The 13,619-nt window shown below is 36.9% G+C and overlaps 1 protein-coding gene across 3 annotated transcripts in view; it reads left to right on the top strand.

The window, feature by feature from the left end:
• LOC139965565 (uncharacterized) overlaps positions 1–13,619 on the top strand; it is a 31,080-nt gene that overhangs the window by 7,019 nt on the left and 10,442 nt on the right. For all 3 annotated transcript variants that reach the window (XR_011792284.1, XR_011792285.1, XM_071968062.1), the window contains exon 2: positions 6,185–6,703. Coding sequence is in view for 1 of the 3 variants with exons in the window: in XM_071968062.1 (XP_071824163.1) it covers positions 6,185–6,703 (519 nt within the window). In the remaining 2 variants the exon portion in view is untranslated. The remainder of the gene's footprint in view (positions 1–6,184; positions 6,704–13,619) is intronic.

The raw sequence follows: 13,619 nt of genomic DNA, 5'->3' as shown, positions 1-13,619 counted from the left end.
TGCTCACCATCAGCGACGGTTCCCTGAGGGAATACAGTGCTGATGTTGCTGGGGGGACAGGTAAGCTCATCACTCATAAATGTATCCAAACTCTGTCAGTTTTATTGTTTATTTTACTACAAAAGAATCACCTTGCCATTCTAAAGATCTCTGTAGAGCTCTTCATTTTTTTTTAATCTAACTTTACTCAAAACATGAGTCAGAAAATTAGTCACACAGGATGTCATTGTTCACAGAAGAAGGAGTACGAAAATTGAGCGTAGAAATGCAAGAAATCTTTTTTATTGCATTGCTCAATTGACTTCCTCCTTTGCATGATATTCACCTGTAAAGTATTTAGACGTTTAAAAAGAAAAGCATTGTAAAGCTGTTAAAGCCTGTAATATTTGATATTTAATAACTATATGTCAGTTTCTAAATTTTAAAACATTGTCCAATGCCTTGTAATTTCGAATTACTCTATGTCAGTACTTCAAAATTGCCTGGAACCATTTTTCTCTATCATAATTCATATAAAAAAAATGGATTTTTTTTTTTTTTTTTTTTTTTGGGGGGGGGAGGCTTAATTGTGACATGAATTAGTCCCACAGGTCTAAGACCAAAAAAGATTACATGTGCAGTATTTCAGTTTAAAATCTAGATCTTTGTACATGAAGTGTATTGGACACATGTATGACAATATGAAGTAGATACCTGATGTGTGCGCTGGTTATCATATCATTCTGCATCTAGACATTGTACAGAAGTACTCTATACAGTATCCTACTGTTTATGAATATTCTAGTTGGAACCAATTTAAGCCCATCCCTCAATCCATCCCTATCTCCTCCCCCTTCCCTCCTTCACACCTATCCAGGCTCTTCCACCAAGAGCAAAAAGTATATTTCTGAGTGTCCAGAAAAAATTATTACATCATTCTGAATTCACTGTACGGAAGCAAAGCTCACGGTTCTATTCTGATATCTTTTAAATAACTGCATTACTTTGAGATCCTCAATACTTTCTCATTCAGTTGAGTGTCAAGTGTCATGGCCAAGTAAATATATTTGTGTTTACAATTGTCACCTGCAGAGAATTCCGATACATTTTCAATGGAATCTCAAATTCAGTGGACTCTCACTCATGCATTTCATCCTTCAAAAAGCTAATCTCTCCTCGGAATATTTAGATCAATTTTGAAACCGCCGTTTTCTCAGAAAATGTTCCAAACAGGAAATGATTCAGAATTTCAGACTTTTCCCTAAAAAGTTAACATTTTAATACAACCATAATATTTTCATTCGAGTAACCAATTGTTCTGTTTGAGTAATTGTGTTTTTAATTTATTTATACTTTTTGTCATCCTTGCAGTACTATCACTGATTGCACATTTAATATTTAATTTATTTGAAAAGCCCCAAAAAATCTCCGTGGGTGTACTGCACTATTTAACTGCATATTAGTGTGCATGTACAGTAGATGAGCTGATTGGACATCTAAGATGCTGTGTAAGAAAAAGTGTACTTCGTTCTTTAGTTAATTACTTTCATTTTTGGGTAGTATAGTGCTTGTCATACATGGATATCCTAGTAACTGCCAAGTATTGGTTGCCATGGAAGTTTAACTGCTGAGTACGATCAGACCAGGAGCCTTTTGAGTCTAGAGATCTCCGTGTTAACAACGGCTGTATTTTAGCCAGCACTTTATCGTGTTCAAAAGCGCCTCTTTCCAAGTGCTGTCTAATTATATATAAATAAAAGTGTAGCAGTTAAGTTCAAGAAATCATTAAAGTGACATTATAAATCTAGAATGTTTGTGACATGTATATACAAACCTGCACAAAAAGAAGAGAAACTATTTAAGAAAGAAATATTTTGGACTCATGAAGGCAGATGTTATATCTTTAACTACTCTCACCTAGAAGAGATCATACAGTTTAGGATTTACATGCGTGGTAGTTTCAGAAAGCTTCACTTTAACTTGAGAAAACTTAGTCTAAAAGTAGTGTAGACTGTAGGACAGGCCTAGAAAGAAATGTCACAATTTTCAGCCACTTGCTAAAACATTGCAAGTGCAAATAAAATGTAATTGGATAAGATCAAGTTCTCGCATTTGCATTTTCTTGAATCACAGCACACCTCATCTAAACTAAAGTACTGGTCTATGGGAGCAGCCTATCAACATATGCTGATAATGAGCAATAATACAGGGCTAACTATATATGCTACTGTACAGGTACAGGAATCATGCACTATAGGTACAGGAATCATGCAATAATACAGGGTTTCCTACTTTTGAGTTACTGTAGGTACAGGAATCATGCAGTAATACAGGACTTCCTACTTTTGAGTTACTGCAGGTAAAGGAATCATGCAGTTTGTTTCTATTTACGACTGTTATCCTGTTTCGTTCTTAATGTGGGCTGGCAGAGAAATGCAAGTTCTACTTTCGTCTACTGGCAAAAGGCAACATGGAACTGGCATTTAAAAGCCAGGTAAAGCCTGAATTTAACCAGGTTATAGACTGACATAAACAGCCTGAATTTACCCAGCTATTAGCCTGAATTTAACCAAGTAATAGCCTGAATTTAACCAGCAAGTAGCCTGAATTTATAGGCGCATAGAGTTTTAGCGAGCTAGTTTTCCTAGGCGGGTAGAGTTTTAGTGAGCTAATAGCCTGAATTTAACCAAGTAATAGTCTGAATTTAACCAGCAAGTAGCCTGAATTTATAGGCGCATAGAGTTTTAGCGAGCTAGTTTTTCTAGGCGCGTAGAGTTTTAGTGAGCTAATAGCCTGAATTTAACCAGCAAATAGCCTGAATTTCTAGGCTTGTAGAGTTTTCAGAGTTAATAGCCTGAATTTCTAGGCTCGTAGAGTTTTAGCGAGCTCATAGCCTGAATTTCTAGGCGCGTAGAGTTTTAGTGAGCTTTGACGTAACAGGTCTTTACTTTAAGATGATGATAATGATGATGATGATGAAGACGAAAGATGACTGTTTAATCTGCAGTGGCATTTACGTAAACGTAAGTCAGGAGACCTCTCAACTACTACACGTGTAAAACTCTACGGAGGTCCTCGTTAATAGCCTACTGGATAATTAAGTCGTAAATGAGTTTACTCATCCCCCTGTAACACAATTAGAAACTTCATAAAGACACCTTATCTGACAACACTCTGGGGTCTGTTTCAACAAAAAGGTGACAAAAGGCAAACAGAGCGAGTCCCACCATCACCTTTGGTATTAAATATCATCGACATGGAGTTAACCAAACCGACCGATGGGATCTTTTTAACCGCCGCTACTTGGAGCCATTAAATAATTGTGCTCTTGACTGCTATAATCCTTGACCTTTAGAAGATTGCTTACTTAAGGGCCGGAGAGACGAGTAGTTGGTTCTTGGCTTTTTAAGTACATTATAGCATACTTTTCACTACTGACCGATTGAATATTTACCGATTGATGACCAGGGACTAACAAGTAGGGTACATGAGAGACCTTTTGACGACTTACTTTAAGTATCGTAGGCACACTTCTTATGTCAAACTCGGTGTTACCTATTATATAACAGTGTCGTGGTCTCAAACAAAGGCGCATGGTCAACCTGGGCTGTAACCTTGCTTACATTCCTTACTTTATCTGCACATGGCTTTGATAGACCTAGCCCATTTTGGCAAGCTATCAAAGAACAATGTCATTGTGTAGAATTTTTTTTTAAATTTTTCTTACCCAAAAAATTTCATACTCTGCATTTCCTGTTACACTTCTTAGTGAAACAGTGATTAATGCACAACACACATGCACAACATGATTGTAGTCTGCAAACTTGAAAACTTAAATCCACAATATCCATCCTCTTCCTTGAAGTTTAAAATAAAGCACCCACCACTGACCACTGGGTTAATAACCTGCCTTCTCAACAATAGAAAGTCATTGGGTAACTCAATATTTCCTCTGTCTCCAATAATGTTTGATCACTGCTATTGTAGGGAGAACCAAACCAGAATGCAGTTTTTTTTTGAGTCATGTACAAACTGTATGAACTTTATCTACATACTTTTATTAGTACTACATGTTTTAGCAGAGAGTAGTATTGCAGCGATGTGCTCATACCGTGCGGTGGAGGTCGGCGGCTGCGCCCGGCAGTTGTGAATGCCACCCAGCACCAAACAGCATTTTAAACATTTCTGCCTGGCACTTTCCTTGATGATTAATTTCACAGATTTTACCAAAATATGGGTGGATACTTGGCACAGAAGTTTTAGTGCCAGAATAAGAGAAAGATAACACCATTTGCTAATCTAAGCATACTTCATTTGCACAGATTTTCCAAAGAGTAGGGGGTAGCCCCACCCCTAAGACCCTTGCCCCGGGACGTGGATCACACTACCGCACAAATCCTCCTGGCACTCTTATATTCCTGAGCACATGCCTGGTCTTGCCCTTGATACCCACAGTGTACACTTGGCATAATTCATCAGAAGAAAAAGAACATGAAAAAAGCACACCATGATCACACTAGTGTCTCACATGTAAATTAGCTGATAAGTATCACAGTGTTATTTAATATCCTTTTGTGTGCTTTCAAAACTGACAGTTGAAGGGAGGCTTATATACAGTTTGGAAATCATTGAAATTGTTTACATCAATTCTGATGAGTGACATGAGTATAATAAATTTATTGCAAAGAAGCAGAATTTCCTGCGAGGATCTAGCTACAATCTGCATATATAATATTGTAGTACAATGTATGTATGCTAACAAGAACAGAACTTAATGGGAATGCAGTATAAGTTGATTGATATTGTGTGCAAGGATACTACAGTAGAAGATGTTTGATATTGTGTGCCCTGATGCTCCCTCTATACCTAGCTTTTAATCAGGCTCTTATAGCTAGAGTTCTATTTGGGGGGGGGGGGGGAGGTGGGAGATGGTATCCTACTTCTATGAGAAATAGTTTAGATAAGGGAGCTACAGTAAGATGCAGCATGGTGCCATAATTTGAATCATTTTAACTGCAGTGAATTTTTCAGTAGAAAGCATCCATTTCTTAGTGAGTGTCATTAAACATAAGCTATTTGGAAATAAAAATTGACATCCTCCCCCCAACCCAACCCGCCACCCACCCCCCACATCAACCTCTTCAGTCATCTCTCACTCTTTCTCACTCATATACTTAACTAAGTCCATACAGTAATTTAGGAAAGGGAGGTAAGAAGACTAATCCGTTACAGTTCAATTCATTTATTGTGTTCAAAATTTACTTTCAAGCCCTTAATAGTTCTCCGCTCGTTTCCCACCTGGTGAGGAATGAACCGCAGACGGAGTAAATGACGTAGGCGATTAGGTGATGCATGCGGTATTTACATAAAGCGGCTAAATTCATGACACGTTTCACAGATCAACAAGTAACGGTTCAACTCACTTAACTAGGTTAAAACTATTCCTCGTCTGCAACTCCCCTTTCAATGTCTACGATCCAGTGAGGAACAATTAATTTACTCCATCAGTCATGCTTTAACTGTGTTAATTGGACAGTCTTTTAATAGAGTTAATCTGCAAGTGCATTGTACGATCGTTACCCGGGAAACATTGCCCTTACGGTGAACTCATTAAAGGAACAAGCTAGAACTTTGTGACAACTTGATCCCTGTGGCTTGTGCTATCGATCCAATTTACGCAATAATCCTACACTAACTTAGCTGTGTGTGTGTAACTAATTTGCTAATTTGAAACATTTCAGAGTGAAAATTTTCCACAGTAAGGGAGCGTTGCATTCATGAGCCCTTTTGAAGTTACAAATCCTCACATCCTCTAGGTACAGCTTGCCGCCGAGGTGCTGTGAGATTAAACAGTTTTGCAAAGTTCTGTTGAAGTGCAGTATCTGTACATGTTACTGTACACTTTGTTATATTTCATGTACAAGAGTTGTTCTGTAGAGCTCTTCAACCGGTTGATCACCATGGCAATGACATTAAGTTTACTTTTCAAATTACTTGCTGGTGGCAAAAAGAGAGGTAAAAGAAGGCAAATCTACTTAAACAATCACTTACAAAAAGTCGTACTCTGTACCAGAAGCACACACCGTACATACGTTTCTCTGTTGTTTTTTGACTATATTACATGCATATATACGTGAATTGACATACAGTGCTAATTAATTAACAAATTGATTTGTTCTTATTCCTATTGTTTTCTGTCCTTTAGGTTTCAGTGAGCTCTCCCTGGAGTCAACAGGCCAACATGGGTACTACCAGGGAGGAGCAAGAGTCGTGCACGGAGGTGAGGGTCATCGACTCTCAGCTCCAACACTTCCGCAACTACTTTGACATCTTACAAGTCTACAAGTGCCGACTATGCAACTTCTGCAGCCCCCACGAGCACGTCATCGCCAGTCACATGTCCGAGGTGCACTTCCCCCGGCGGTGCTTCCTCTGCAAGCAGTGCCTCTTCGTCTTCGAGGACCGCGCCCAACTCGCTAGCCACTTGGATTCAGCCCACGGCTCGCAGAGTATCGTGGTTTGTTTCGGCGAGTCCGGTTCCTACACCAACTCCCCTCCGGTGTGGAGCATGGCTAACCGGATGGGCAGCGAGGGGAGGGAACAGTCGCTACAGAGTACGGACTCCACGGAAGAGGTCAGACCAGGCGAGACCAGGAACGGCAGAGTGTCGTCCAGTACGGGAAACCTTGCTAATGCCGCCAGGGAAAGACCAAACCACTCAGTGGTAAGTACACAAAGCGTTGTAAAATAACTTTCTGATTCTTCGGTAGTTAAAGAAAACTGTAAGAAGCAAGACAAAGGTAAGTTCACTGCACTCTTACAGGTCACTCAAAGCTTGCAGATGTCTATTTATTTTTCACTATTTGGGGGAAACAGGTATTTGCTATTTTGTGGTGAATCTGCTAAAATCTAGTGAAACCGTTCCTGACCGTCTAAGGAAAGAATCAGGTACAAGGTATGATAATCTCTTTCTTTTGTTCAGCAAAATCGCGCCAGGAATTTGAATGTGGGCATGTAGGGTTGGCAAACTGTGAAACAAAAATGGTACGTGAAGTTTGAAGGACAAAAAATTAAATTTGTTTATTGGATTAAACAGTTCCTAACTCTCTATCGAGAAGCGACCGAACCGTTGGATTGTAGAAAACAGGTATCTTTTGACTTCATCAAAAGTGGCAGTCTTTGGAACTAGGTCTTTTCTTTGAAGATTCCCCCCCCCCCCCCCCCCTTGTTCTTCTTCTGTTGCAAGTTTGGAAAGTTTGATACAAGGTCCTTTCTCAATGACTTTTGTTCTTTTCAATCTTTCTTCATACCTGATCACAAAGGACTGTTAAACAGTTAGGGGACCGCTGTTCTTTGTGTTCCTAAAACAGGAAACAGGGATCACAAAAGAACAAAGAGGTTATTGTGAGAACCATTGTGGCGCTCTCTATTGTGAAAAGTTTACGTAAGACCGGGTCTATAGGACTGGGAATCACATTGACGTAGGTTTGACGTTATCGCTTGCCTAATTATAAAAACGTAACTCTGGATTTAGTCACCAAAAGAATGCGGTTCAATTAATTTGGTAATTTTCCAAATAAAGGTTGAACTTAAAAATAATTTTGTACAATTTTTTCTTTGTATATATCTATATATATATATATATATATATATATATATATATATATATATATATATATATATATATATATATTTATATATATATATATATATATATATATATATATATATATTTTATTTATTTTTTTTTATATATATATATATATATTTTTTTTTGTATATATTTTTTTTATGTCCGTTTATAAATAAATGTGTTGTAAAGTTGGAAAGGGCACTTAAATGAGGACATGTTATACCTCTGCAAATTGGTGCAGCAGCAGAAGCTTCATCCAATCTGCCACTGATGTGGAATATTATTAGATCCTTTATTGGTATGAATTGCTGAATCATTTTGTAGAGTACTTTTGGTAGCCTTTGACTATTTCAAAATTGCATGGATATTTTATGTGGATATAGGCCCTTTTGCCCAAATTTGGTCAATGTGTCAATCTCTTACAGTATATGTGATCTCTGCCACGTTTTATAATGGCCACAAGATTCACATGCCTTATAAACCCAGGCTAAAACAGTGTTGACACAATTTTCACATACAAGAGGCATGTAAATGCAATTCTGATGAAACCACAACAAAACACCCGGGGGGGGGGGGAACACTTTTAAGACTGAAAAAAGTCGCAGTTTAAGCGAATTTCAAGGACTTGCTGATATTTAAACTTCAATGTTGTAGCCAGAGTGGGAATGAGCCAGAAGACTCCCTCAAATGATCTTTCCAAGAATTTTACTGGCTGTTCACAAAATCATCCCTTGGTAGTCCATGTGTAATCTCTATATTATTTGACAAATTTTAGTCCTAAAGCCATCTTGCCCCAAATGTAACTTTACTCACCCTGTGTTCTCTCCTTATAACCTCAGAAGCCTAACAATCAATTTATAATTTTGATTGTCATCTCTTGGCAATTCATGGCAAGATTGTCTTTATTTTAAAAGCCAAATTTGATGGGCTTTTTTCTCAAGTGGAATGCTAATTGTCACTGAGAAGTGCACATAACAATCACATTTCTTCGATACATCTTGTTCACGGACATAGGCAGGTCTTTTTACCAGGCAGAGCGAACTGGAGAATAAACTTGAATATTGACCGTAACGACTCTGTCCTGGTTATTTAGATATTCTATCGTACAGGCCTAAGTTGCAACCTGATCATGACACTATATTCACTATATGTGTTAACTGTATGTATAGCTCTGCATAGCCCATTTAAAAGCGAATATTGTTGATATAACATTACTCCTCCTATAAATGTAGTCATAAATGAATTACATTTAGCTTCACTGGCTTACTGCAAAAGATGAGCAGTTTGGTTATGATTTTCCCATCCCTCTCTTTCTCTTTAATTAAAAAGTGCTCAATAAAACTTTTGCCCCCCCCCCTCCTCCCTTTATTATGATTATTTTTTTTTGGTAAAAGTGTGATATTAACACTCACTACATTTAATTCAGTAAAATGCATAAAGCGCATACAGAAAGAGAAAGTAGTGGAAGGGATTTTTTGTTATTGGTTTCAAAATTAACTAAAGTGTAAAGTCTGTTTTCATACTTCATTTTATCCTTCGAGTGATGATGAATTTATTGTACGTCGTCGACAGTCCAGCAACATGCATATAGTATATATACCAGAGCCACATGATTCAATCTCTGAATGTAAAACTAACAGGATATCCTTAGTTCAGTTAGTTTTCCTGTGCTTCTAACCATCTCCCTTTATAGTCTGTTTATAATACACAAGTTCACATACTAACTGCATGCGTATGCCATCAACCGTAGCCCGTTTTGATCAGCCACCAACTTTTAATTGTCAATAACTGTATAATGTGCTATTGTTAATACCATTATGTATGAAACTTGACAGCTAGTAATAGCCTGTCAGACATAAATTGAGTAGGCAAGTTTGACAGACAGTACCCATTTATCGTAGGTAACCACCGAAAACCCACCCCCCCCCCCCCCAAAGAAAAAAATGTCAAATTAGAACAATCGGTACTTATTTTAAATCAGTAATAGCATTCTATACCAAAGGATTTACATTCAGATTCATTGACAAGTCTCAATGAAGTGAAATTGTCTGGTCAAAAGTGGCATCTAACTAAGTACATTTGAAAGAACCTTTGAATACAGGTAATCCTCTGCATGGAATAACTGATAAATCGTCACAGCCACCAAAGTTGTAAAATGCCACAACATTTGATTGGAATCATAGATGGAAGAGATTTTTTATAGCTTTCCTGATCTATTTTCTGTTTAATTTCAGATCCAAACTGTCCATCTTTTCAAATCAAATGCTAAACAACTTAAACTTGATGATCCTCATTTTATCTCAGAGAAATTACTTAAGATATCTAAAACCTCGCTTCGTGTATCTGAACATTCGGTTTTGGTCATCAGCATTGGCTACAGATTTTTTAGCAAGCTTAAACTTGCTAGAAGTTTTCAAGAGTGCTCTCCAAATATTTCTCGGACATTAATAGCATTATTAAAATCTAGACAAGGTCTGTTTATTCCCCTTGGCAAATACAAGAAAATTGGTGCAAGGAATCACTAGAAAGCCAGTTGGCTTTCGGGGTTATGATGGACCCCCCTGGGTTTTGACAGAAATCAAATCTAATACCTTGATACAAAGTTATTAAATTTCATGTGAGCATCTTAGAGACATTGGCACAACCTGAACAAACAAGTAAACCAAATTTGGAATATTATTGATGCGGCTGATCAGGTGTGAAGATTAATATCAAAAAAATATTTGTAATCCTAATATTGACAACTTGAGAAGCACTGATCTCGACATGATCTCAATCTATGAAAATGTCTATATATATATATTGATCCTATGTTTTCTCACTTTTGCTGGATAGTATAGGCGTAGGAGCCCAATTGATTTCGGGGGGCAGCAGCCCGAAAAATATAACCAACATTTTTCACGCTCTGGGCGTTCAACATGTTAATGTGCATATTATATAGGTTTGCATCGGTTATTACATCGCATGCTAATAACAAACAATCATTTGCCGTGTTATTACCCTTCCATATTGGTTATAATTATTGGGGAAGCCTTTACAATAATAATGATCATAATAATATCAGCTTAACCATCGAAAAACACATTGCAAATTATGTTTTCTTTCATTAGGTGCCCGAAAAATTCTCAGCATATTGCCCGAATTTTCACAAAAATTTTGGGTTGGGGGCTGCAGCCTTCCCCCCTCCCCCCCCCCCGCCTCCTAGGCCTAAGTGGATAGTAACTCGGGCTGGGACCTGCATAGTGGACAAGTGTGCATTGATGAATGCCAGTATAGTTCTCCATCTTGAGTGGCCATTATAATATGATTTCAGTGTACCCCATAGGTAGTTCCCATGTGTTTGAAGTGGGGTGATTATGGCACCTACTTCAAGTCCATAGTGCAGGGAGACCATGATAAACAAATCAATGTGTAAACAATTGTTTAGAAAAGAAACTTAACTGCTTTTTAAATATATACATAATTCTTGAACATAAAAGAGCTAGTTGTTTAAAGAGTGACTCTAGTTTTTAACTTTGTTTATTATTATCAAAATAATTAAGTATGCTGTTAATTGCAATAAAGGTTTGCACTGCACTGTACTTAACAAATATGTGCATACAAGTGAGCAGTTTAACAACTGGAAATTTAAGTAAACAATCACAATGAGCTTAAATAACTACTGGAATGGCCCATCGTAAATACACTGTAAGCTATTAAGCATGCTTTAATGGTATGCAGGACACCACAAATGACATACATACACATGCCATATTGTCAATGGCTCGTACCAACATCTACTTTAAGTTCACTTTGATCCTTCGATGTTCAAGAAAAGTTTTTTTTTTGCCCGCTTTCTGTTTCTCTTTCTTCTTGTTAAAGCCTTTGAGTTAGGTTTGTAACTCAGTGTCATTCCAACTAAGCTTTATATATATGTAAGGCATGTAGTGTCCAAATACAGTATATATACATGTATTAATTGGAACCCAATGATATTAAATGTGGTAGACATTTGCTTGCACCATATGAACATATTATATAATTACCCTTTTGATCCAATATCCCAAAAAATGTGTCAAAATTGAAGTTAAGTGATGTGTAACTTTTCTTTATTGTTTAACAAGTTATATAATTACCCTTTTGATCCAATACCCTGAAAAATTATGTGTCAAAATTGAGGTCAAGTGATGTGTAACTTTTCCTTCATTGTTTAACCACATCACATATTGCAACATATGGTTGTGGAAATTTCCCAGTTTATGTTGTAATTTGGGGGTGGTGACCATCATGCTTCCTTTAACACAGTTTCATTGTGTGATACGGTCGTGCTGATATCGCCTCATCTAAATGGCCATGTCATGAAAGTGATCATGAATGTTGTATGGTATCCTGGGTAATGTTTAAATACCCATAGGGAAGCGTTAGTTTATGTAATGTGTATGAACCAAACCCATCTTCTGCAAGGAAGAAGGGACTTTTTCCTGAATTCTATAAGTAACATCTCAGTTCCTTGAATATATGCATTCATTAACTAGGGTAACTATTTGTAACAATGTCTGTTTAATAGTGCACCAAATATATTTCAAAACTCTTTGCAATGATGCAAGGAAGCTAAAAAATAGAAACGTACAACACTCTACATAACATGAGTCATTAATATTGTTGTCAGATAACAAATTTTCTATACTGCCTGCTTTATAAGTAGTAGGTGGACATTTACCACAGTAAAGAATACCTAAGTTTGAAACAAAACTATATAACATTTATCTGTAACTAAACTAGCCAACAACAGCCTTTAAGTAGAAACAAGAACTTGTGAGCGAGGAGATACTGTATCTCATGTTCTTCTGAACTAGTAGATATTGAATTGATCAGTTTTTTTACCACATTTTCACCAATTTAACATTGAATAAACTTTATAGTATACATAGTGCCTGGTGTGAAACGTATTCGGCACATACTGTACGTACTGTATGTATTAGGCTGACCAGTTTTGACCTGTATAGCAAATTAGTTGCAATGCTGAGGCACTTAATCCATCCCATGGCATACCGTATAAATTATTTCCCTGAAAAGTTCATAATGTATGACCACTCTCATCATTGGCTTACAGAACTTAGTAGTACTGTGACTCCAAAGTGATTGTAATTAAGTTATCAACATTACAAAGCTGTCATGTTATTGATGGTTGGATATGTACATTTTGTTTTGTGATTTCAGTATTTTCAGGGATTCAAGATTTCAGCACGGCCTGAAAAAATGCCAGTTAACTTAGCAGTAACCCAGAACTGTTTTAAGTTTTTTTGTGATGTGTTAATACAAAAGTTAAACAAAACAAAACTGAAGAAACTCGAATATCGAATATCGAATCTACTGCAAGGATGTTAACGTGCAATGTTAAAACAATTGTTTTCTTATATCCTAATTGGTCAGGGTTTCAAATAGAGAAGTAAACTTTCAACTTTAATGTGAGGGCAGGGATGCACTGTACCACTAAGTGTTTTGCCGACCGTGTAATACTTAACAGTAATTTAATTTATATAAAGTTTATACAGTACAAATAGCACTTATGTACAAGAATGCCAATTTATAGCAATGATAGCACTAGAAACTGGCATTTCTACATTGACCCGAATAACGTTTATCACATACAGCATGCTTGAGAATTGCCACTGAACACCTTTCCCTTTAAATCTGTCTTTCAATTGTGTTGTAGACAAATATTACACACGTCTATTGTTTCCGTGGTAACATGAAATGTAAATACATTAATGTAAGTAAGGTGCAGTGTTTAGTCAACAGTGTGATCATAGTTCTTCCTTGACTTTATCACACAATTTGTGTTCATTGTTATCTTTATAGATAAACTAAAGTTTGCTTCCAAAGAGATTCATCTTAAAAGTGACAAGCCTGTTTGATAGCTTCCTCATTGTAACTTTTGATGCATGCACCAAAGTATAATGACCTGCAGGTAACACAGAACTTTGACATATCCCATTAGCATAACGTTTGTATCAAGTCAGCTAAT

Source organism: Apostichopus japonicus, chromosome 3, assembly GCF_037975245.1.
Source record: "Apostichopus japonicus isolate 1M-3 chromosome 3, ASM3797524v1, whole genome shotgun sequence".
NCBI classification, from domain to species: domain Eukaryota; kingdom Metazoa; phylum Echinodermata; class Holothuroidea; order Aspidochirotida; family Stichopodidae; genus Apostichopus; species Apostichopus japonicus.
Note: the sequence above shows the minus strand (reverse complement) of the source record. Positions and strands in the feature narration are given on the sequence as shown.